The 17285-nt window shown below is 38.6% G+C and overlaps 1 protein-coding gene across 4 annotated transcripts; it reads right to left on the bottom strand.

Moving 5' to 3' along the window:
* Positions 1 to 2881: 2881 nt before the first annotated feature.
* Positions 2882 to 17063, bottom strand: dbnlb (drebrin-like b). Of its 4 annotated transcripts, XM_041999403.1 has the most exons (15): positions 16877 to 17063; positions 12838 to 12893; positions 12496 to 12608; positions 12333 to 12407; positions 11760 to 11909; positions 11201 to 11278; positions 9020 to 9171; positions 7617 to 7671; positions 7340 to 7411; positions 6924 to 7047; positions 6503 to 6625; positions 6126 to 6200; positions 5879 to 5937; positions 5704 to 5791; positions 2882 to 3562 (listed from the first exon to the last, which is right to left on the bottom strand). In XM_041999403.1, the coding sequence occupies exons 1-15, from the start codon at positions 16957 to 16959 to the stop codon at positions 3426 to 3428; spliced, it is 1440 nt and encodes a 479-aa protein (XP_041855337.1). In that variant the 5' UTR covers positions 16960 to 17063; the 3' UTR covers positions 2882 to 3425. The 4 variants fall into 4 exon arrangements, with proteins under 4 accessions (XP_041855337.1, XP_041855338.1, XP_041855339.1 ...); XM_041999404.1 differs by lacking the exon at positions 6126 to 6200; XM_041999405.1 differs by lacking the exon at positions 6503 to 6625 and having other exon boundaries at positions 16877 to 17061.
* Positions 17064 to 17285: the final 222 nt, after the last annotated feature.

The following is a 17285-nucleotide window of genomic DNA, read 5'->3' on the forward strand; positions in this document are numbered from 1 at the left end:
GATCTGCCTGTACTAGAAGCTCTCTGTTATTACAGGTATCTCATTTTCACGCAGTGGCCTAAAAAATAAATGCAGGACTCAAAATGTTAATTTATTATATTACAAAACAGGGACAATTTCAATTGATTTTGTGACATTGATCTGTGAATATAACATGTCCAAGACAATAAAATAAAACTTTATTTGACTTAAATGTGAGGTTGTAATTTTAACTGCTGCAGCCGAATTTAATCTATAAGTCACAGACAAGCATCTAATTTAGTTTTGACTCCCAACAGCTAATAGTTTTATCTAACAACGCACATGTGGGTAAATGAAAGCTACAAGGCTGCTTGGCTGTTACTGCATGGATTTAAGATTTTAAGGAAGAAGGAATGTACTACTTCTTTAAAACAGTTTCTACAGACCATTGCCCAGAGATATTGGTTAAAAATAAGATGGCAGAACAATGCAGAAGCAGCTTTTTCCATTTAAAGTGAGTGGCAAGCGGGTAAAAAAAAACAGTCATTTACTTGCTGACTGCTAATCATGAGTCAGAGGGAGTTGTCTGCAGTTTTAAGATGTTGGCAAGTCAAATCAAGGTTGAGCACAACTAATGAATTTCCAAAAAAAAAAAAAAACCTGATGCACTCCATAGGTTTAAAACTAGTTTTTGAGATCTTGTCTTCAGGTCAAACTTAAATTGCACTGCCCCCCCCTTCATCTTCTTTCAGCTGTCTCAGCTCAGTAAAATCTTGTGATTCAGTTGAGTAAAGAAAAGCTGCAGTTGACACTATCCACGTTTCCACCACATGTTTTTGATGTCTTTAAAAAAGGGGGGTGCCCTGTGCCTCCACCTGTTGCGGATAGAGAATGACATTTCAAACTGATTAACATCTAAATGTCAAAATAACCAAATATCTACAAACTGCCCAAATCTCAGTTTTGTTTTTTTCCCCAAGAAAAAAATAATCTTTGCTTTTGTTTTGAAGAACTTTGTGAGTTCTCTGTTCTTCTGCTTTCTCCTCGCAGCTTTCATATAATTTGAACCTATTTCTTAAGACATACAAATAACGGCCCCAAGCTGCTGGTTATTTAGATTAGATGGCAGACATTTATTCTATGCATTTTTGTTAAATTTAAATCTAGACTTCATTAGGTGAGGGTTAAAAACAGAGCAATACAGTAAATAGGCCTATAATGACTTGGAAATATTGAGTGTGGTGACGCTCAAAATAGTTTAATTTTGTAATTTATAGTATGCACCAGGCGCTATTCTGTGTAACCGTGTCAATATGTTTTGCAGAACTCTTGAGAACTTTTTTTTTCCCTTCAGCCAACAAATGTGGAGATGATGAGCAAAAACATGGGCTGTAAGACTGAGAAAACCCCCACTTATTCATTTCACACTTTCACTGACATAAACATATGAGGTTGAGGTGAGGGCAGTGCAATCTAAATGAGAACAAGTGGAGAGAATATTATTTCAAAACAGAAAAGATTTCCTATCTGAAGTGACTCATTTTCCTGGGAACAGTCAGCAAATGTGTAACTAACATAAGATTTCAGTCCAGAGCAGACTTGGAAAATTAGCTTCTTCAGATGAGACTGAGCATTATTTCTAGGATAGCAACAAACCCTCAAAAGTATATTGAATATTTAAAGCAGAGGTGTAAAAGCTTAACAGCGGGAGCTGATATTTTCATCTTTATAGTTTAACTGAGTAGGTGGGTATGTGTGGAATTTCTTCTGAAACTACATTAGCTGATTCATTTCTTGCCAAAATATGAACAGCTACAGCTGAAATTATATACAAGCAGAAAAACTTTAATACAGGGCAGGATACTGAAAGGTAATAACCTATTATTAAAATGTTGCATCATTACAGGCAGTTAAACATAAGCTGAGCACAAAAGCTGATTAATGTCAAAGCTGAATTTGACTTTACTTCTGAGAAAGAAAAAAAAAAAACTCACATAAACCGGTGGGTAACACCAGTGGCGGAACAGTAAAGTTGATTTTATCTCAGTAACCTAAACATCAATTAACTGAAAGATGTAAAATCAGATTTTCACATGAAAATGAAACCTATGCATTAAGAGGTGAATTCCCCAGCTGTCGCCACATTCCAGGAAACTGACTACACAGCAAAGCCAGTGAGTATATGTCTGAGTTCCAGTTAAACTCTGGAAATCCCTCAAGATTCTTACATATCTAACTTCTTTACTATTGATCTAGATTTTGAGGGAAAAAAATAGAAACAGTTTGCTCTTTTAAATTTTTATTATGAAGAATGTGTGCATTACAATAGACTCTGGAAAAACAACCACAAATAATGCAATGGATATTCAATGCCCTTTTTTTGTGCACTTTCAAAAGATTTTTCCTTTTGTGACCCCAAAAGCTTCAAAAAGCAACAATTTTGCGCTATGATTAAAAAAAAAGTTGCATAAATTTTGTTGTCAAGCTGTTTAAATGTCACTGATCGTCTGTAACACAGCATTACTGCATTAACACACCTCATTATTGGCATCATAACGTCACATTAGTTATCAGAGATCAGTTTTATGCTCGAACTCAACCTCAGCCCAGCGAGATCCAAGTTAAGTGGAAATTAATGCTGATTTGTGTGATCTTCTCTTTAGCTTGTCCCTGAAAAGGATGTTGAAATGACGTGGTCCAAATGAGGAAGGACTTGAAACGAAAACTATTTTCTCACAGTTAAAAAAGGAACTTGGCCGTTTTATGCGTTACCCTACTATAGTCAACATCCAAAACACAGCAAATATCACCTGCTTGTTTAAAAATACACTTCAACCACAGTCAGATCAGTACAGGCTGGAAATTCACATAGAAGTTCAATCACATAAAAAAAAAAAAGGATATATCAGTCTGCCGGTAGAGAAAGGCAAAAACAAGGCGAAAAATTAGGCTGTAGCTGGTACCACTTTTTTTTTTTTCCTGAAATGGACAGGAGCATCTGCTACAAGTAACAACAAAATCATACCTGAAATAGAACTGAAGCCACTTTGTAAGGAATGTGATCTCGAAGTGCTATTAATTCTCACAACTGAAATTAAGACTTAAGGGCTGATGTACTGCATCACATCTACAGGTAAAGAGACTTACTGTATTTGGGGGCAGCGAGGGGATTAGGGAAATTTTGGTTGGTCTATGAGTCTTCACAAATTATTATACTATGCCATCAGCTGTGTATAACATCAACAATTTAATGGAATTACTTTCTTGAAATGACGAGGTATCTTCTTTTAGCTCACAATTTTTATCTGTGTTTGTTGGTCTGCAATGTAGAGCCTCGTATGCTCGTTTTCAGCCTTATCCCTTGTATGGGAGGACTGACTTTGCTTTATGTTGTTTGACTGCTGAGGTCCTCGGGGCCCGATTCATTGGTGATCTGTGGGAAAGTGCAGGGTGTGTGTGCTAGGCTAAATTAGCTCCACGTAATTGGCCGGGAACATTCCAAAATGGCCGTCTGGGCCATACCCTCGCCACCAGCCCTCGTCTATCATCTCAATTCCAGTGATGATTTCATCGGGATCAAAAGAGATCTCTGTGTCATCAGCTGAAAGAGCAGAGAAAAGTCTCGTGAGCATGAGCATAGTGACTTTGTGGTTTTAAAACAGTGATTTCAACAGTGGTTTTAAAATCATATGTACATAAAACTAGAACTTCCACTTTACAGTAAGATTATAAACAGGAAATCACTCCTAGATTTACACAACAATAAATATACTTTTTACATACATACATCTGTTGCAACACTTACTTTGCATTCTATGTAGTCTTTAAATAAAAAAGTTTAAAAGGTTTGTTAATCACTGCATTCTGTTTTACTTACATTACAGACACCATGCCAACTTTTCAGGAAAGGTGGTAAGATAAGTTTGATTTTGTGGTTTGTAGCTTTTTATTATAAAAATTTCCACTGCTGGTGTTTCCCAACCTTTCTGCAAAGAGCTCAGGGTTCCCTGAGGCTTTGAACATTCCGATTCATTGTGAACGGCCATGTTTACATGAGTTTTAATTCCTCTTTAATTCAGAATAAATCCTCTTTAAAATGACCTTCTAAACACCTAATTTCGAACCAGAATAAACCAGCCAAGTAAGTGGCTGGTTTATTCTGATTTTAAATCCGAATTGAATAATTCCTCCATCATGTATACGTTTATTCCGCTTAAAATCAATTACAGTTGTATGCTAAAGGTACGGTGCTCTACCCTCCCTTCTCCTCCTCAGCTGACCAAAGTGAAGCAGTATGCTAGTGTCGAGCGGGAAAAAAAATTATTAAAAAAAAAAAATTCTTATTATATGGTCTTCCATCTTGTAGACGAAACAAAAAGAAGCAGGAACTGGCGTTTGTTTTCTTCCGGTAGACGTTCATACGTCAAGTCCGCCCCCTATCCAATCTGAACTCCTCCCAACCCGCAGATCTAAAGCGGAATTGAATAAAGGCAATTTATCGTGTTTTCCATGTAAACTTCCATTTGGAATTACTACTTCCAGAATTATTTAATTCTGAATAATTAATTCCGAATTAAAAAACATCATGAAAAAGGTGGTCAATGTCCACATGCTGTCCCTACTTAAAAAAAAAAGTAAGGCTATATGTTGTTAATTAAACTTTGGCTTTACTGAAGGACAGAACACATTATTGATGATGAGAGTCTCACTTTTTGAAAGCATAAAACCAAGCAGGGTTTTAGCATGAGGTGGTCCATGGTTTTTTATTATTTGCATGAAGAAAATAATGCAGACTACGAAAGGAAATGGGGGGACGCACCAGTAGCTAAATAGTTACAGCATATGCCGCATAACCGCAGCGTCCAAATAGCATAATTGAGGCCAAAAGTCTGTTTTGCATGTCATATTTTGCATGTCACTATTCTCACCCTGCGTTTCCTGTGAAGTCTCTTCACATTTGGTGTCTAATAAAAGAAAGCCTCAAATTGAGAACCTACAAAACAGAACGTTAAGAAAACAAAATGTGGTACGAAAAATATGTTTCCCATGGCTGACAGCTTCTGATACACATAGGTAGATTCAGCCATAAATTGAGAAAGAAAAAAAGGCTGCTGGTGAAGACTGAATGGTCCATTCTTTATAGAAAAAAATTGCCAGGAAGTCTGGAAGACTCTTAAAAAAAAAAAAAAAAAAAAATTATGCAAGCGCATATACACACCACACACTAAGCCATAAAAGAACATCTTCCAAAATTACAACCGCCTGTTTAACTCTTAAAAATAATCCCATTCACAAGCCCAGATTATTTAAACTTCAGCGCACACAGAAGCCAAACTGTAGCTGCATTATGGACAATGCATGTGTGATTTAAATGTTAATGATCATTGGTGGAATACAATTTTGGTAATGGTAAAATAGCAGCATTTATTAGTAGCATAACTTTCTTAGCCTGTAGTCATAGGTTGCTGCAGACTTATAGCAGCTGATGAAGAGAAAGGATTGTCATTGTAATAGTTGTTTCATGCAGCTCAATAAAAACCTATCATCAGTCTCAGCTCATCGTTCTTGCATGGTTTTTGGGACCAGTTCTGAGGGATCCTGAACCCCACATCATCTTCAGTTTGATTCTTACTTGAAAAAAGAATCCATTAAATGAGTGTAATATAAAAGGTCTACTGGTCAAAAATATCTAGCCACCCCTTTATCTTACCTAAAAAAATATAAACAAACAAAAAAACTCACCAGCCTGATAGTCATATAAGGCTCTGGCACAGATGCCTTTATCTGCTGTGTCTTCTGCAGTCACCTCATAGGAGTTACTTTCCTCCACCTGCTCAAGAAACATCATTAACTTTTGTTTTAATTTCCCTTATATGATGGAGGGAAACAGTCCTGATACAAGGAGCTAAACACCCACCTGAGCAGGCTCTTCATAAACGGGCTCCTGGACATACGAGTTGGCAGCCGGTGCCTCCTCTGAAAAATAAAACTGCCATGAGAATAACTGTCTGAGCAGGAGTGGTGATCTGCCAGCAGGTGGCAGCAAAAGCAGCTGGAAGAAGAAAAATCTGCATCCCAACAACATTTTTCTATTAAAGCAGATGGAATGGATGGCAAGCTGATCCATAAAAGGCTTAGGCTGATATGCATGAAATGAGCCCCACCTTTACACTCCTGCTGGGGGGCTGGCTCCTGCTCATCATACTCACACCTGGACTCACCATCATCTACTTCAGGTTCTTATCACCCAAAACACAAGCACAGACATGCATGTACACAATGGAAAACATTCACAAGTCCACACAGGTTGAACACCACCACCAAACTCAGGCATAGGGGCGTGTTTGGTGTGTTGCACTTAATGAGTAATAAAAATAATCCAGAAAGTAATCTAAATGCAAGCTTGGCTAAAGACACATGAGGATGATGACACACAGGTGTAACAATGAAAATGGAACATTGAGGTTTTGTTAAGACTGAGTGTGAAACCCAATAAGTGGTCTAAGTGTTCTTCGTCTATGTGTGCGTGTTAAGCTCACACCTGTGGCACGGACAGGAGAGGCGGAGCCTGCTGGCACAGGAGAAGGAGAAGCTTGGCACTGAGGTGAGCTGGCTTGCTCAGATTCATACACTTGCTTAGACAGAAAAGGGCTTTGAAGACGCCCTGAGCAGAGACACACAATGACCCCAAAACATGCAAACAGATGGATGAGAGAGAAAAACAAAGAGCAGACTGAATAAGCAGAGGAACAGACAGCACTATGGTGACAGAGCTAAACATTATTATGAGACAATAAACAGTCTGATGGAAAGTTTCAACTTGGAGAAACCGATGTTATTGGGAGACGAAGAGGCTGACAAAGCTTTGCAGTAATGTGAGTGAATGTGTGTCACATTTGCCACAAACATATTGTGATATCTTAACAATATTAAGAAGTGACTTGTTTATGCTGGGTCAATACCTGGCTGAGGGCTAGCTGGGGCAGCATGGGGCACATCTGAGTCACTGGGAGTTATTCCCCGCTCTCTCTGTTTGAACATCTCTCTGGGGTTCACAGCACGCTGAGAGATTAGAGAGGCAGCCTCCTAGAGACAGAGAAAAAAAAAAAACTATGCCAAAAATTGGTTTTCAGTATGGTGGTGAGTGTTGCATATAGAGAAATAGAGAAAAAAATATAATAAAACAAACAAAAATGCTCATTGTAATGTTCCAGTCTATCTTTCATGAAGATGACATGAAAGACAGACTGGAAACATCCGTGTTCTTCTGAGTTTCAAAGGACTCCGGTTTGAAGAGGCAAATGCTTTTCTTGAGAAAGGCAAGAACAAAGAAATTGGATTCGAGGAAAGAGAAGGCTTTTAGAAAGGGGGAACTCACATTGGCCTTCTCCAATGATTCACCTCTCCTGACTGATTTCTTCTGGGCTGCCTCATTCTCCTGCTGGTCCTCCTGATGATGTTGATATTAATGATGATACTGCTGACATTTGCTACCTTCCTGACTTAAGTCTTTACAAGATGTGTGCATAACCAAAATGTATTTAATAATCAACATAATTTGACATGTGGAATGGCTACAACACTTAGCACCAGGTCTTCACGTCTCTGTCAAGAGACATCACAGCTGAAAGCACAACTTTGTGAGTAACACTCACCCAACGCTGCTTCTCCTGCTCTTTACTTTCAGCTTCCAGCTGCTGCTGGTACTTCCTAATAAAACAAAAGAAAATTTTACTTGAGAATTTTGATGGGTAGTATTTAGGGATGTAACAGTACGCTAAAATCCCGGTTCAGTACATGCTATGGTTTTAAGATTTTTTTATCTGGTCGAGACATCACACGTGAAGATAAAAAAAAAAGATCAGTTTTGATTGTAATGTGTGTGGTGTGCTCCGAAAATGTAATCACAGAACACACACATGACGATGCTGTCCCGCAACTCATCTACAATCTAGTCCTCCAAACCGGACAAACGTTGAGACGTAGAAGAAGAACCATAGCAACAACCGGCAAAAAGTAAAAGAAGAAGAAACATAGCAACAATCGGAAAACACGACACACAGCATGGAAGGGGATATATAGGACGAGGGAACGATGGCGGTCCTGAGATTATTGTTAACAGTAAAAGCCACAACTGAAAAAAATAACAGACTGGAGACGGCGTGAACACGGACTTTATTTACTTCCATGTTCCCCAGCCAGCTCGCTCTCTGATTGGCTACATTCTGTGCCACGTCACCATCCACGCAGTCACAATGCACGAGTCTTCGGCGTTCCTCAGAAATCGGCACTAAAATATTAAACATGGTTCATGTTCCCAATTGTCGGCTACGACCTGTTTCGGAGCGGATTATCGGGACAAATCCTATCGTAACAAAAACAGCCCAAAAATCGTTGTGTGTACCAGGCCTAAGGGAACAAACACAAAACATAAAACTGCTTAACTTTGGTGTAAACAGGAATATGTTAAATGATGTTTAACATTCAACCAAAACCAAAAATGAAAGCTGCTTGCAGTAAATTATCTAATAAAAGATTCTTAAATAAATAATCATAAATATGAATCATAAATAGAGATATGTCCCCTTTATTTTAATGGACAGTATCTGCACATACATATTATAAGGAGGGGATGGATGTTTCAAAAGAAAAATAAAGATAATTTACTCAAACTTGTACAAATATTAACTTAAATCACTAACAAACTAATCTTGACAGAGGATCACTGCTGGACACAAGACTGTCGTACTGCTTTTGTCGTATCTACTTGTCTTTGTCCGTTTGCATACTTCCCTGGGAAGCTGAAGTGCTCCCAAACAGGAGATTTTAACGACGGAAGAGGGTCTTCCAGTTCTGGTTTCAGCTTAAAACTGTCACGAGCAATAACATTTGCTAGCCAGAGGCTGTAGCTACAGTGCAAGGCAGTTACTCCTCCGCATGGGAACTCAGTACGCCTCTGTTCCATACAGAAAAATCCAAAAACTAATACATGTACCGATGCACCCCTAGTACTACTATAGTCTTTACCAATCCACATTTTACAGCAGTTTCAACCTACTTCTGTTGCTCGATTTGAGAGGCCCTCTCCTTGTCCCTTTTCTCCCTCAGTACCGATTCCTTGGCCTCCCTGTCTTTCCTCTCCCTTTCCAGCTTCTGGCGCTCCTCCTCAGCCTTGTGTCGCTCCTCCTGTCGACGTTTTTCCTCTTCTTTCTAAAAGTCAAAAAATGGTTCTACAATTTGCTAATTTCATTAAAAAGATTAAAGGGAGCACAATCTTTGTGCAACATATGTGAAAACAAACCAAAACTAGAAAAAGCTGTTATTAGCATAACAGCACGTGTGAATGCTGTCACGCTGAACGATGGGACTGAAATGCTCAAAGATAGTTAAAGAAGGTTAAAAAAGGCTGAAATGTCTTTTTTGAAGAAGTATTTATTAAGCTGAAGTGAAAAGTTGAAGAAGTTAAAGCTCAAACTGGAGTTAAAACCTGCTGAAAGGCTGAAAAGGTGAACTGAAATGTGCTTAAGATTGCTGAAGATGGCTGAAAAGGGCTGAAATATGGTTGTTGAAGAAGTATATATGAAGCCCAAGTCAATAGTTGGAAGCATTTAAAGCTCAAACTGGTGTTTAAATGTAGTTAAAATGGTGTAAAGTTGAAGTAAAATGTGCTTAAGATAGTCAAACATGGCTGAAAATGGCTGAAGTCTGCTTCCTTAAGCACCAGCTGAAGTCAATAGTTAAAGGATTTACAGCTGAAAGTGAATATTAAAGGTGCTGAACTGGTTGAATGTAGAAGAAATGATTGTAAAAGGCAGAAAGGGCTGAAACAGAGTTGAATTGGCAGTTTAAACACAGTCCATCATGTAAGTGAGCAGCAAAGGACATGATGAGAGGACAGACAGAGGAGGAGAGATCGAGGAGTACATGTGGCCTGTTGTCATGAGAAGGACAAGGAGGAGACAGGAGAAGAGGACAGAGAGTAATTCTTGGACTCATTAGGAGGACAAAACCAGGTGAGAAGTCCATAATCTGGATCAATAGTTCAGCTGGCTGCTCACAGCTGAGAGCACTCAGTGAGTTGTCATGACAACGGCCCCTCACTTAACTGTCAGGCACACAGACTGAGAAGAGCAGAGCTGAACTGCCGAATCACTCTGCGCACCTCCCGAACTCCTCGCTCCTGACATAAAACCATAAGAGTTATGAAAATAATTCTTTCACCGTGAGCGCCAGGAGGGTCTGGGGAACGCAGGGATGTAATTTATTCTTCCCTACTTCGAACAGAATTTAAATGGTGGCGAGTTAAAAACACAGGAAAAAAGCACTTTGAACCAGAATCCTGCCTCTGATTTGAATGGAAGTCAATGGGAGCAAAAGTAGACTTTTGCTCGCTTGGAGAGGCCTAGCTCTAAATCTATAAGTCCCAGCTTTGTCATTCTTGGTTCTGTACGAAGCCAACTTAAATCCCTCCGTTTTGGTGTATAATTTATGTCTCTACGACCAAGATTGTAGGAGTTATGAGAATTTGTTTGAGTGGCAGAGCAGGCTGAAAAGTTAGAGTGTGCTAGAGTGGGAGAGATTTTGTTGAAAATCAAGATTTTGATGATTTTTAAACTTCCATAACTCCAAAACCGTAAAACATATCGGCAAAAAAAGTCATTTTTAAATAGCCCAATCTGTTGTGAGTTGTTTAAAGTTTGAATGGTGTTTCTAGCTGAAAGTATGTAAAAGTAGTAGGATTTGAAAGAAGCGGAAGTTTTTGAATGAGCTGAAACGTTTTCCATTGATTTCAATGGCAAAATATTTGTGTTTAAAGTTAAATATTTTAAAAAGTATAAAAGTTATAAGTACCAAAAGTCCGAGCACCCATCTCCTGAACGTTTTGATACCAAAATTGTTGAAATCGCACCAAAAATGCGGAAGGAGAAAGGTGCCGAAAAATGGCGGAATAATAATAAAGAGAAACAGGAAAACTATTGTGTGAATGCTTCCAGCATTCACACAATAAGTTGTTACAGAGTCTGAACATCTGAGTTAATGGCATTTTGTGGGAAATGTTTCAAAGCTGCAATGTTTTGTAATTATTTCAAGGAATTGCAGCAGGTTTGTTGAGTCAGGGATCCAAAAAACTTGCAAGACATTCCACACAAAAATAAAATTAGCGACAGAAGATTTTGAGATGCTTTATGCATTCTGCACCTTTTGTGTGTATTGGGTTAATTAAAGTCTTTGAGTGTACCTCTGCCTGTGCCCAGAAGTTGTCTTTATTGGTCTTCTTGATTTCTGACATAGCGTTGGTTTTCTGATACACTGAACCCTGCAGGAAGAAAAACACTACTTAATATGGTAAGTATAATGGCATAGTTCAACATTATTAGAAAATACAGCGGTGTATTTGTCTAGTCTCACACCAGAACTACCTCAATAATTGAATACTTTCATAAAAAAAAAAAAAAAAGCTTATTTCTTTATTTTTCTCCTGTTTTACCATATATACAGAAATATCAGGATATATGTATAATATCAACTGAGTATTTACTTTGTTTGAAAAAATAAATCAAAATGTTTGATTATGAAAAAAGTAAGTGAAAAAAGACTAAGATGACCAACTTTAGTTCATTATATCAGGACAGTTTCAAACATCTGAAAACCTTTTTTAGGAGCTGTCTTTATGCGTCCAAAAAAAAATAAATAAATAAAATAAAATTTCTACTGTATACACATTTTGAAGAGTCACGTTAAGATCATTTCCACTGGTTATCTTTCCCCATCAAAGACAGACAAACAGAAGTGCATACCACAGGCCCCTGAGGACCACTATCCTGGAAACGGCTCGAGGTTTCTTTGTGGAAGCTGTAGTTTGCTCCTGATGCTTTAGCCACTTTTTGCATGATCGCTTCAGGTTCCACATCTTCCTCTGCTCTGGCATTAATTGTGACATGAGCCCCCTGAAACAGAATCAAAGAAAAGTTCCTTTCAATTCACAGATGCACAGGAAGTATCCCTAGTTTTGTTTTTATTATTTATTTTTCCAATCTCGAATCCTACACAATTCACCCAGAACATGTCCTGCTTGAAGCAGGTATGACATGAACGTCACCAACAATTCAAGAATCCTACAGTGTGAGGGAATAATTAATTTCGCCATGGACTTTAGGCTTTACAACTTTTCAAACTTCTTACACATACAAAATCTCTTGAAGATAATACCAGCGGTATGCTGTGTGTCAGTTTTTGGCTACACTTATTTCAATTTATGTCATTTTGTAAAGCCATAATATTGCCATGTCATAAGTATTTCTTGGTAACTCCAGATAATAATAGAAATTAAAAGGCATATTTAAAAAGGAGCATTAAACATTCAGCGTTACCTTAAGAAAATTGGCCATGGAGAGGACATGATTTGCACATATTCCCTTTCTGGCATCCTTTACTCCTTCTCCAGTCTGAAACAAAATGATTATTCTACAAGTAAAAGGGTGGTCCCCTCAGAGAAAACAGTCAATCATACAAAGACTGACATAAAGCACCAACCCAGTTGATGAGGACATATTTGGGCAGACCAGAATTAGGGTCCTGAACTCGGCAGAAAGCATACATCACTTTTCCACTGTTGAGTTCCTCAACCAACTCTTCCAGTCCTCCATCTGACACATAAACATTGTGAAAATGTCAAAGGTTTACTGTGGTTTGTTGAGCAACTGTGGACATGTGCCCCCACCCTCTTGCAAATGATGGGCTGAGCAAGCAGAGGCAAGCGATTCTTTTGTGCCAGTATTTCAGCACTGTAACTCTATGCTGGCAGAGATTCCTGCACACATCTGATGATTTTTTGCTGAGATCCTCAAACCTGGTAACATCTAGTCATTTACTTACCCCCTGTTTCTGCCAGACGAATGTCATTGCTGTTTCCCTCATAGGTGAACAAGGCCCTGTAGATAACACCAGAGCAAAGATACTTAAACACTAGAGCTGATACACATCACTTCTCACCGAACTATACAAGATATATTTAGTACACGCATTTTAAGCATCTGTGATGGTAACACCATCGCCACTTAGTACATTTACAAGCAAAGAAGAGAAGTATAAATATTGCTGCAGTTTTAACCCTGTTCTTCTTTCCTCTTGAAAGCCACATCTGCAATCTTCAAAGGCTGCTTGTCCCTGCACCAATAATTTTTTTTTTTTACTTTCTTTGCTATTAAATGCCCAATGAAGATAACTTATTACTGGCAGTTCAAAACAGACCCATTTCCCAGTTATCTCAAAGGGATTCAGGGACTCTGAAAGTAGACATAAAAGCTACCTTCTTGAAGCCAGTGGGGGTTCGATAGCATTTTAAGGTTGCGATCTGACTAAAACATATATTATTATAGGTAATGGAAAGTAAGACAATACTAGATAACTGTAATAAGCTAGAAGTTATTGATACCTACAAACCAATCATTCAGCAGAAACCTGTCACCACAAAGACTATTTAAACTATTATAAGCAAGGCAGAGAGAAAAGTGGGGAAAATTCAAACCGTTCTGATGAACATGAGATCACAAGCTAACAAAATGGATGAGCTCAAAGTGCTAACAAGGTCAGTATTATGTGCTTCACTGGAACATGGCTGCATGAACACATCTAATGTATCTGTACACTACTTTAAGACTTTACAAGCAGACTGCCATGAGAAAATCAGCATAAAACTAAAAGGGAGGTGGAATTGCATTGCCTTTTAACCACCGCTGGTGCCGTCTTGGACATCTCAATGTAAAGGAGAAGATCTGCAAAAGGGACATCGAACTGTTGGCCGTGAGTTTTCATCCATAGTTTACCTGTGTTATTCTGGTAACGGCCCTGGTAATGCTGCAGACATAGCCTGTCATCAGCTCTGTCGTTGCTACGCTACAAACAGCATCATAATGCATTCATTGCGATCTCCGGAGACTTCCCCAACATCTCCCTCTGCAACATTACCAATATTCCAACACTTTGTCAGCTGTTCCACCAGAAAAAATAAGATGTTGGACTTATTTTATGTGAATGTTAAAAATGCATACAGCTTCTCTGCCCTGCCTCCTTTGGGAACATCAGACCATAATCTGGTTCTTCTCACCTCCACCTACAAACCAATCATTCAGCAGCAACCAGTCATCACACAGACTATTAAAACCTGGTCTGATGAAGCTGAAGATGCTCTGAGAGGGTGCTTTGAGACCACAGACTGGAATGTCCTCTGTGAACCACATGAAGATTACATCAATGCAATGACTTGAGTGTGTGACAGATTAGAATGTATAATTTATACTAATTTGATTAACTGACTGATTGAATGATTTAAACATTTGTGTGGACAGCATCGTCCCAATAAGAACAGTGAGATGCTTCCCAATTAACAAGCCCTAGATCACCATTAGAAACTTAGAAAAATTTACTGTCCATTGCAGACCAATGGAAATTCATTGTCGACGGAATGGCTCACAGAATAAAAATAAAAACAGTTTGACCTGAAAAGTTGTAAAACATCCAAAAGAAAACATTCAGGGAAATACTGAAGAGAACGCAAAAACAGCTTAAAACAGAGATTAAGAAGTCCAAGAACGACTACATAAAAACGTTAGAAAGTCAGCTCCAGCACAACAACGTGACGGGTGTGTAGTTAGGAATGAAAAATATTACCGGCTTCAAGTTAAAGGGGGATCAGACAGATGGAAGTCTAGACAGAACTAATGAGCTGAACATGTTCTTAAATAGGTTCAGTTGACCCCCTGCCTCCAGTCAAAAAGACCACACACCTTTCATGAGCCTAGTCTCCAGCTTTTCCGTCACACTTTCTCCGTGTCACCCTACAGCACAGCCATAGACCTTAACACAACCTCATCTCCTTCAACATAACATACTGAGACCTCCTCTGTTTCCATCTCTAGCCTGTCTGTCTCCTGCAATCAGGTGAAGAAAGAACACTAGAAACTGAACCAGAACAAGGCTGCAGGTATAGGTTTTTGTCAGCCCAATGGTTCTGAAAACCTGTTCAGAACAACTACGTTGAATTCTTCAGCACCTTTTCAACACCAGCCTGAGTCAGAAAAGTGTGCTGTGAAAAACATGCTCCCTTGTTCCAGTGCTTTAAAAATATGTCCACCATCTGAAACAAATGACTACAGACCAGTTGCCTTAACATCTCACATCATGAAAGTGCTTGAGAGACCGTTATTGGCTCACCTCAATAAGCAAGTGAAAACACCATCATCATTGGGGTTGAACACCGTCATCTGCTTGCTTCAGAGAGCTCACTCTCATCTGGACAAATCAGGCAGCACTTTGAGAATCATGTTCTTTGATTTTTAAAGTGCGTTGCCATGCTCCATGAAAATACAGGTGGATACCTCCACAGCCTCCTGGATTTATGACTACATAAACAAACCATAGTTTGTGAGACTGAAAAGTTGAATGTCTGAGATGGTGGTCAGTAGACCTAGAGCACCACAAGGGACTGTAGACTCAACATTTTTCTTCATACCTCAGACTTCCAATACAACTATGAGTCCTGTCATCTACAGAAATGACTCTGCAGTTGTAGGTCCATCAGTGATGGCCAAGAAGCTGAGTACAGAAAACTGGTCAGTCAGTTTGTGAGATGGTGCTGTAACAATCATCTTATCTTGAATACAAACCAAAGAGATTATTGTTGACTACAGGAGAAACAGGAGTGAACAAAACACTGTCTACATCCTGGGCGAAGATGTTGAGGTCGTGGAGGAATACAAGTTTCTTGGAGTGCAGCTGGACAACAGACCGCTGCCCTCGTCTGTGGATCATCCTGCTGGAGAAGCTCAGGGCTACAGAGACTGTTGTTTTTAAAAAGAGGCTCAAGACCTACCTTTTTAGCTTATCTTTTAATTTTATATAAATTTATTTTATGTTATTTTATTTTCATTTTATTCAGTTTTATTACTTTTTAGCACATTATTTTCTTAAGTCCTTTATAAGTTTTTTTTTTTTTTTGTATATATAATTGCTGATCTTAGTTTTATTTTGGTTTTTTGTTGTTGTTTCTCAAGAGACTGAACAAACCGATCAAGAAGACCAGTACTTCCTCACAGTACAATGCATGCAGCACTTCTGCAGAAAAAGGGAGTCGGTCTCTCTGAAATTAGTCACCAACAGACCACATCTTTATTATCTCTTTACTTTCCCCTGTCAGCACAACTTAGAAAAATATGCATAAAAATACTGCACCACAAGGAAGATACTGAAAAGAAAGCTGTGAAATGTTTAAAACTGTGTGACATTCATTGGAAATTAGAGTGAGCAGGACTCCCTGAGCAAATGACCCCTTGGATTAATTAATTAAGGTCACCATTAAACACACCAGCAATTGTCAAAAGGTTTTTACCACAAGGTAACACTTCTCTAACGTTAAGTAATGCAAAAAGGAAGTTCCTGGATTGGTCTCCTATTTGGTCATGTTCAACACCTATCTTTACAGGAAGTGGGTGATGAAGCTAGAAACATACCCTATTCTCACCAATGATATAATTAAACTCAAGCTAAAAATATACGCAAACCATTTTAGTTGGTCAGGGTGTCAAATTGTTAGCTAATTAACAATATTACAAGCTATTGCGTTAGCAAATCTTTAACATTAGGACACAGGACTGCCAACTGGGATAAAATTAGACCGTGAAGGGATCAAAGTAGACTTACCCAAACCTTATTACTTATCAAAAAACTAAAAAGTCTGCTGTAGTTAACACAGTTGCATTAATCAACATTAATTCTAAGGTAGTTTATCCAACACAAATGTTAACGTTAACTAACTTGACGACTAACAGAAAGCTAGCAAAGACTGTAGCTAACTAACCGTCTAGCGCAAAGCTAGCACGAATTTAAAAAAACAAAAAAACAAAACATTGTTCCTTACCAGTTGGTATTGGACTTTTCATCTACTACTTCTTTATATGCCGCAGTTAATGCAGGGCCGTTTTTGCTGAGGTTTACTGCCATCGTTATGCTGAGTACAGCTAGCCAGCTAGCTATCCGGGGAGCGCCCTTCCTACAGGAGGAGTGGCGATGATGCTGACTTTCAGCTGTTGGAGGCTAGTTTAGCTAGTGGCTACATCTCTGCCGGAGTATCCTGCATATGATACAACGTGACTTCTCGAAAGGGCGGATCTTATATTAGTTTTTAATAACTGCTAACTCGGGTTTGAATCAGTGCATTATTTCTAATAATCATTAAGATACAACAGTTCATCACTTAAGCAAAGTGTGTAAAATTTAAGTAACTCCCCAAGCAACGATTCTTTAAGTCTACACAGTATAAACCTGGC

This window comes from Melanotaenia boesemani, chromosome 11, assembly GCF_017639745.1.
Source record: "Melanotaenia boesemani isolate fMelBoe1 chromosome 11, fMelBoe1.pri, whole genome shotgun sequence".
Lineage (NCBI taxonomy): Eukaryota > Metazoa > Chordata > Actinopteri > Atheriniformes > Melanotaeniidae > Melanotaenia > Melanotaenia boesemani.

What these genes read in the sequence shown, in the direction of transcription:
- dbnlb (XM_041999403.1), bottom strand. Translation starts at nt 16,959, where the DNA reads ATGGCAGTAAACCTCAGCAAAAACGGCCCTGCATTAACTGCGGCATAT. An exon ending in ACTTCTGGGCACAGGCAGAG is followed by an intron (nt 9,172 to 11,200) that starts GTACACTCAAAG and finishes TTTGACTTTTAG; the next exon opens with AAAGAAGAGGAAAAACGTCG. An exon ending in AATCATTGGAGAAGGCCAAT is followed by an intron (nt 7,048 to 7,339) that starts GTGAGTTCCCCC and finishes CTCTGTCTCTAG; the next exon opens with GAGGCTGCCTCTCTAATCTC.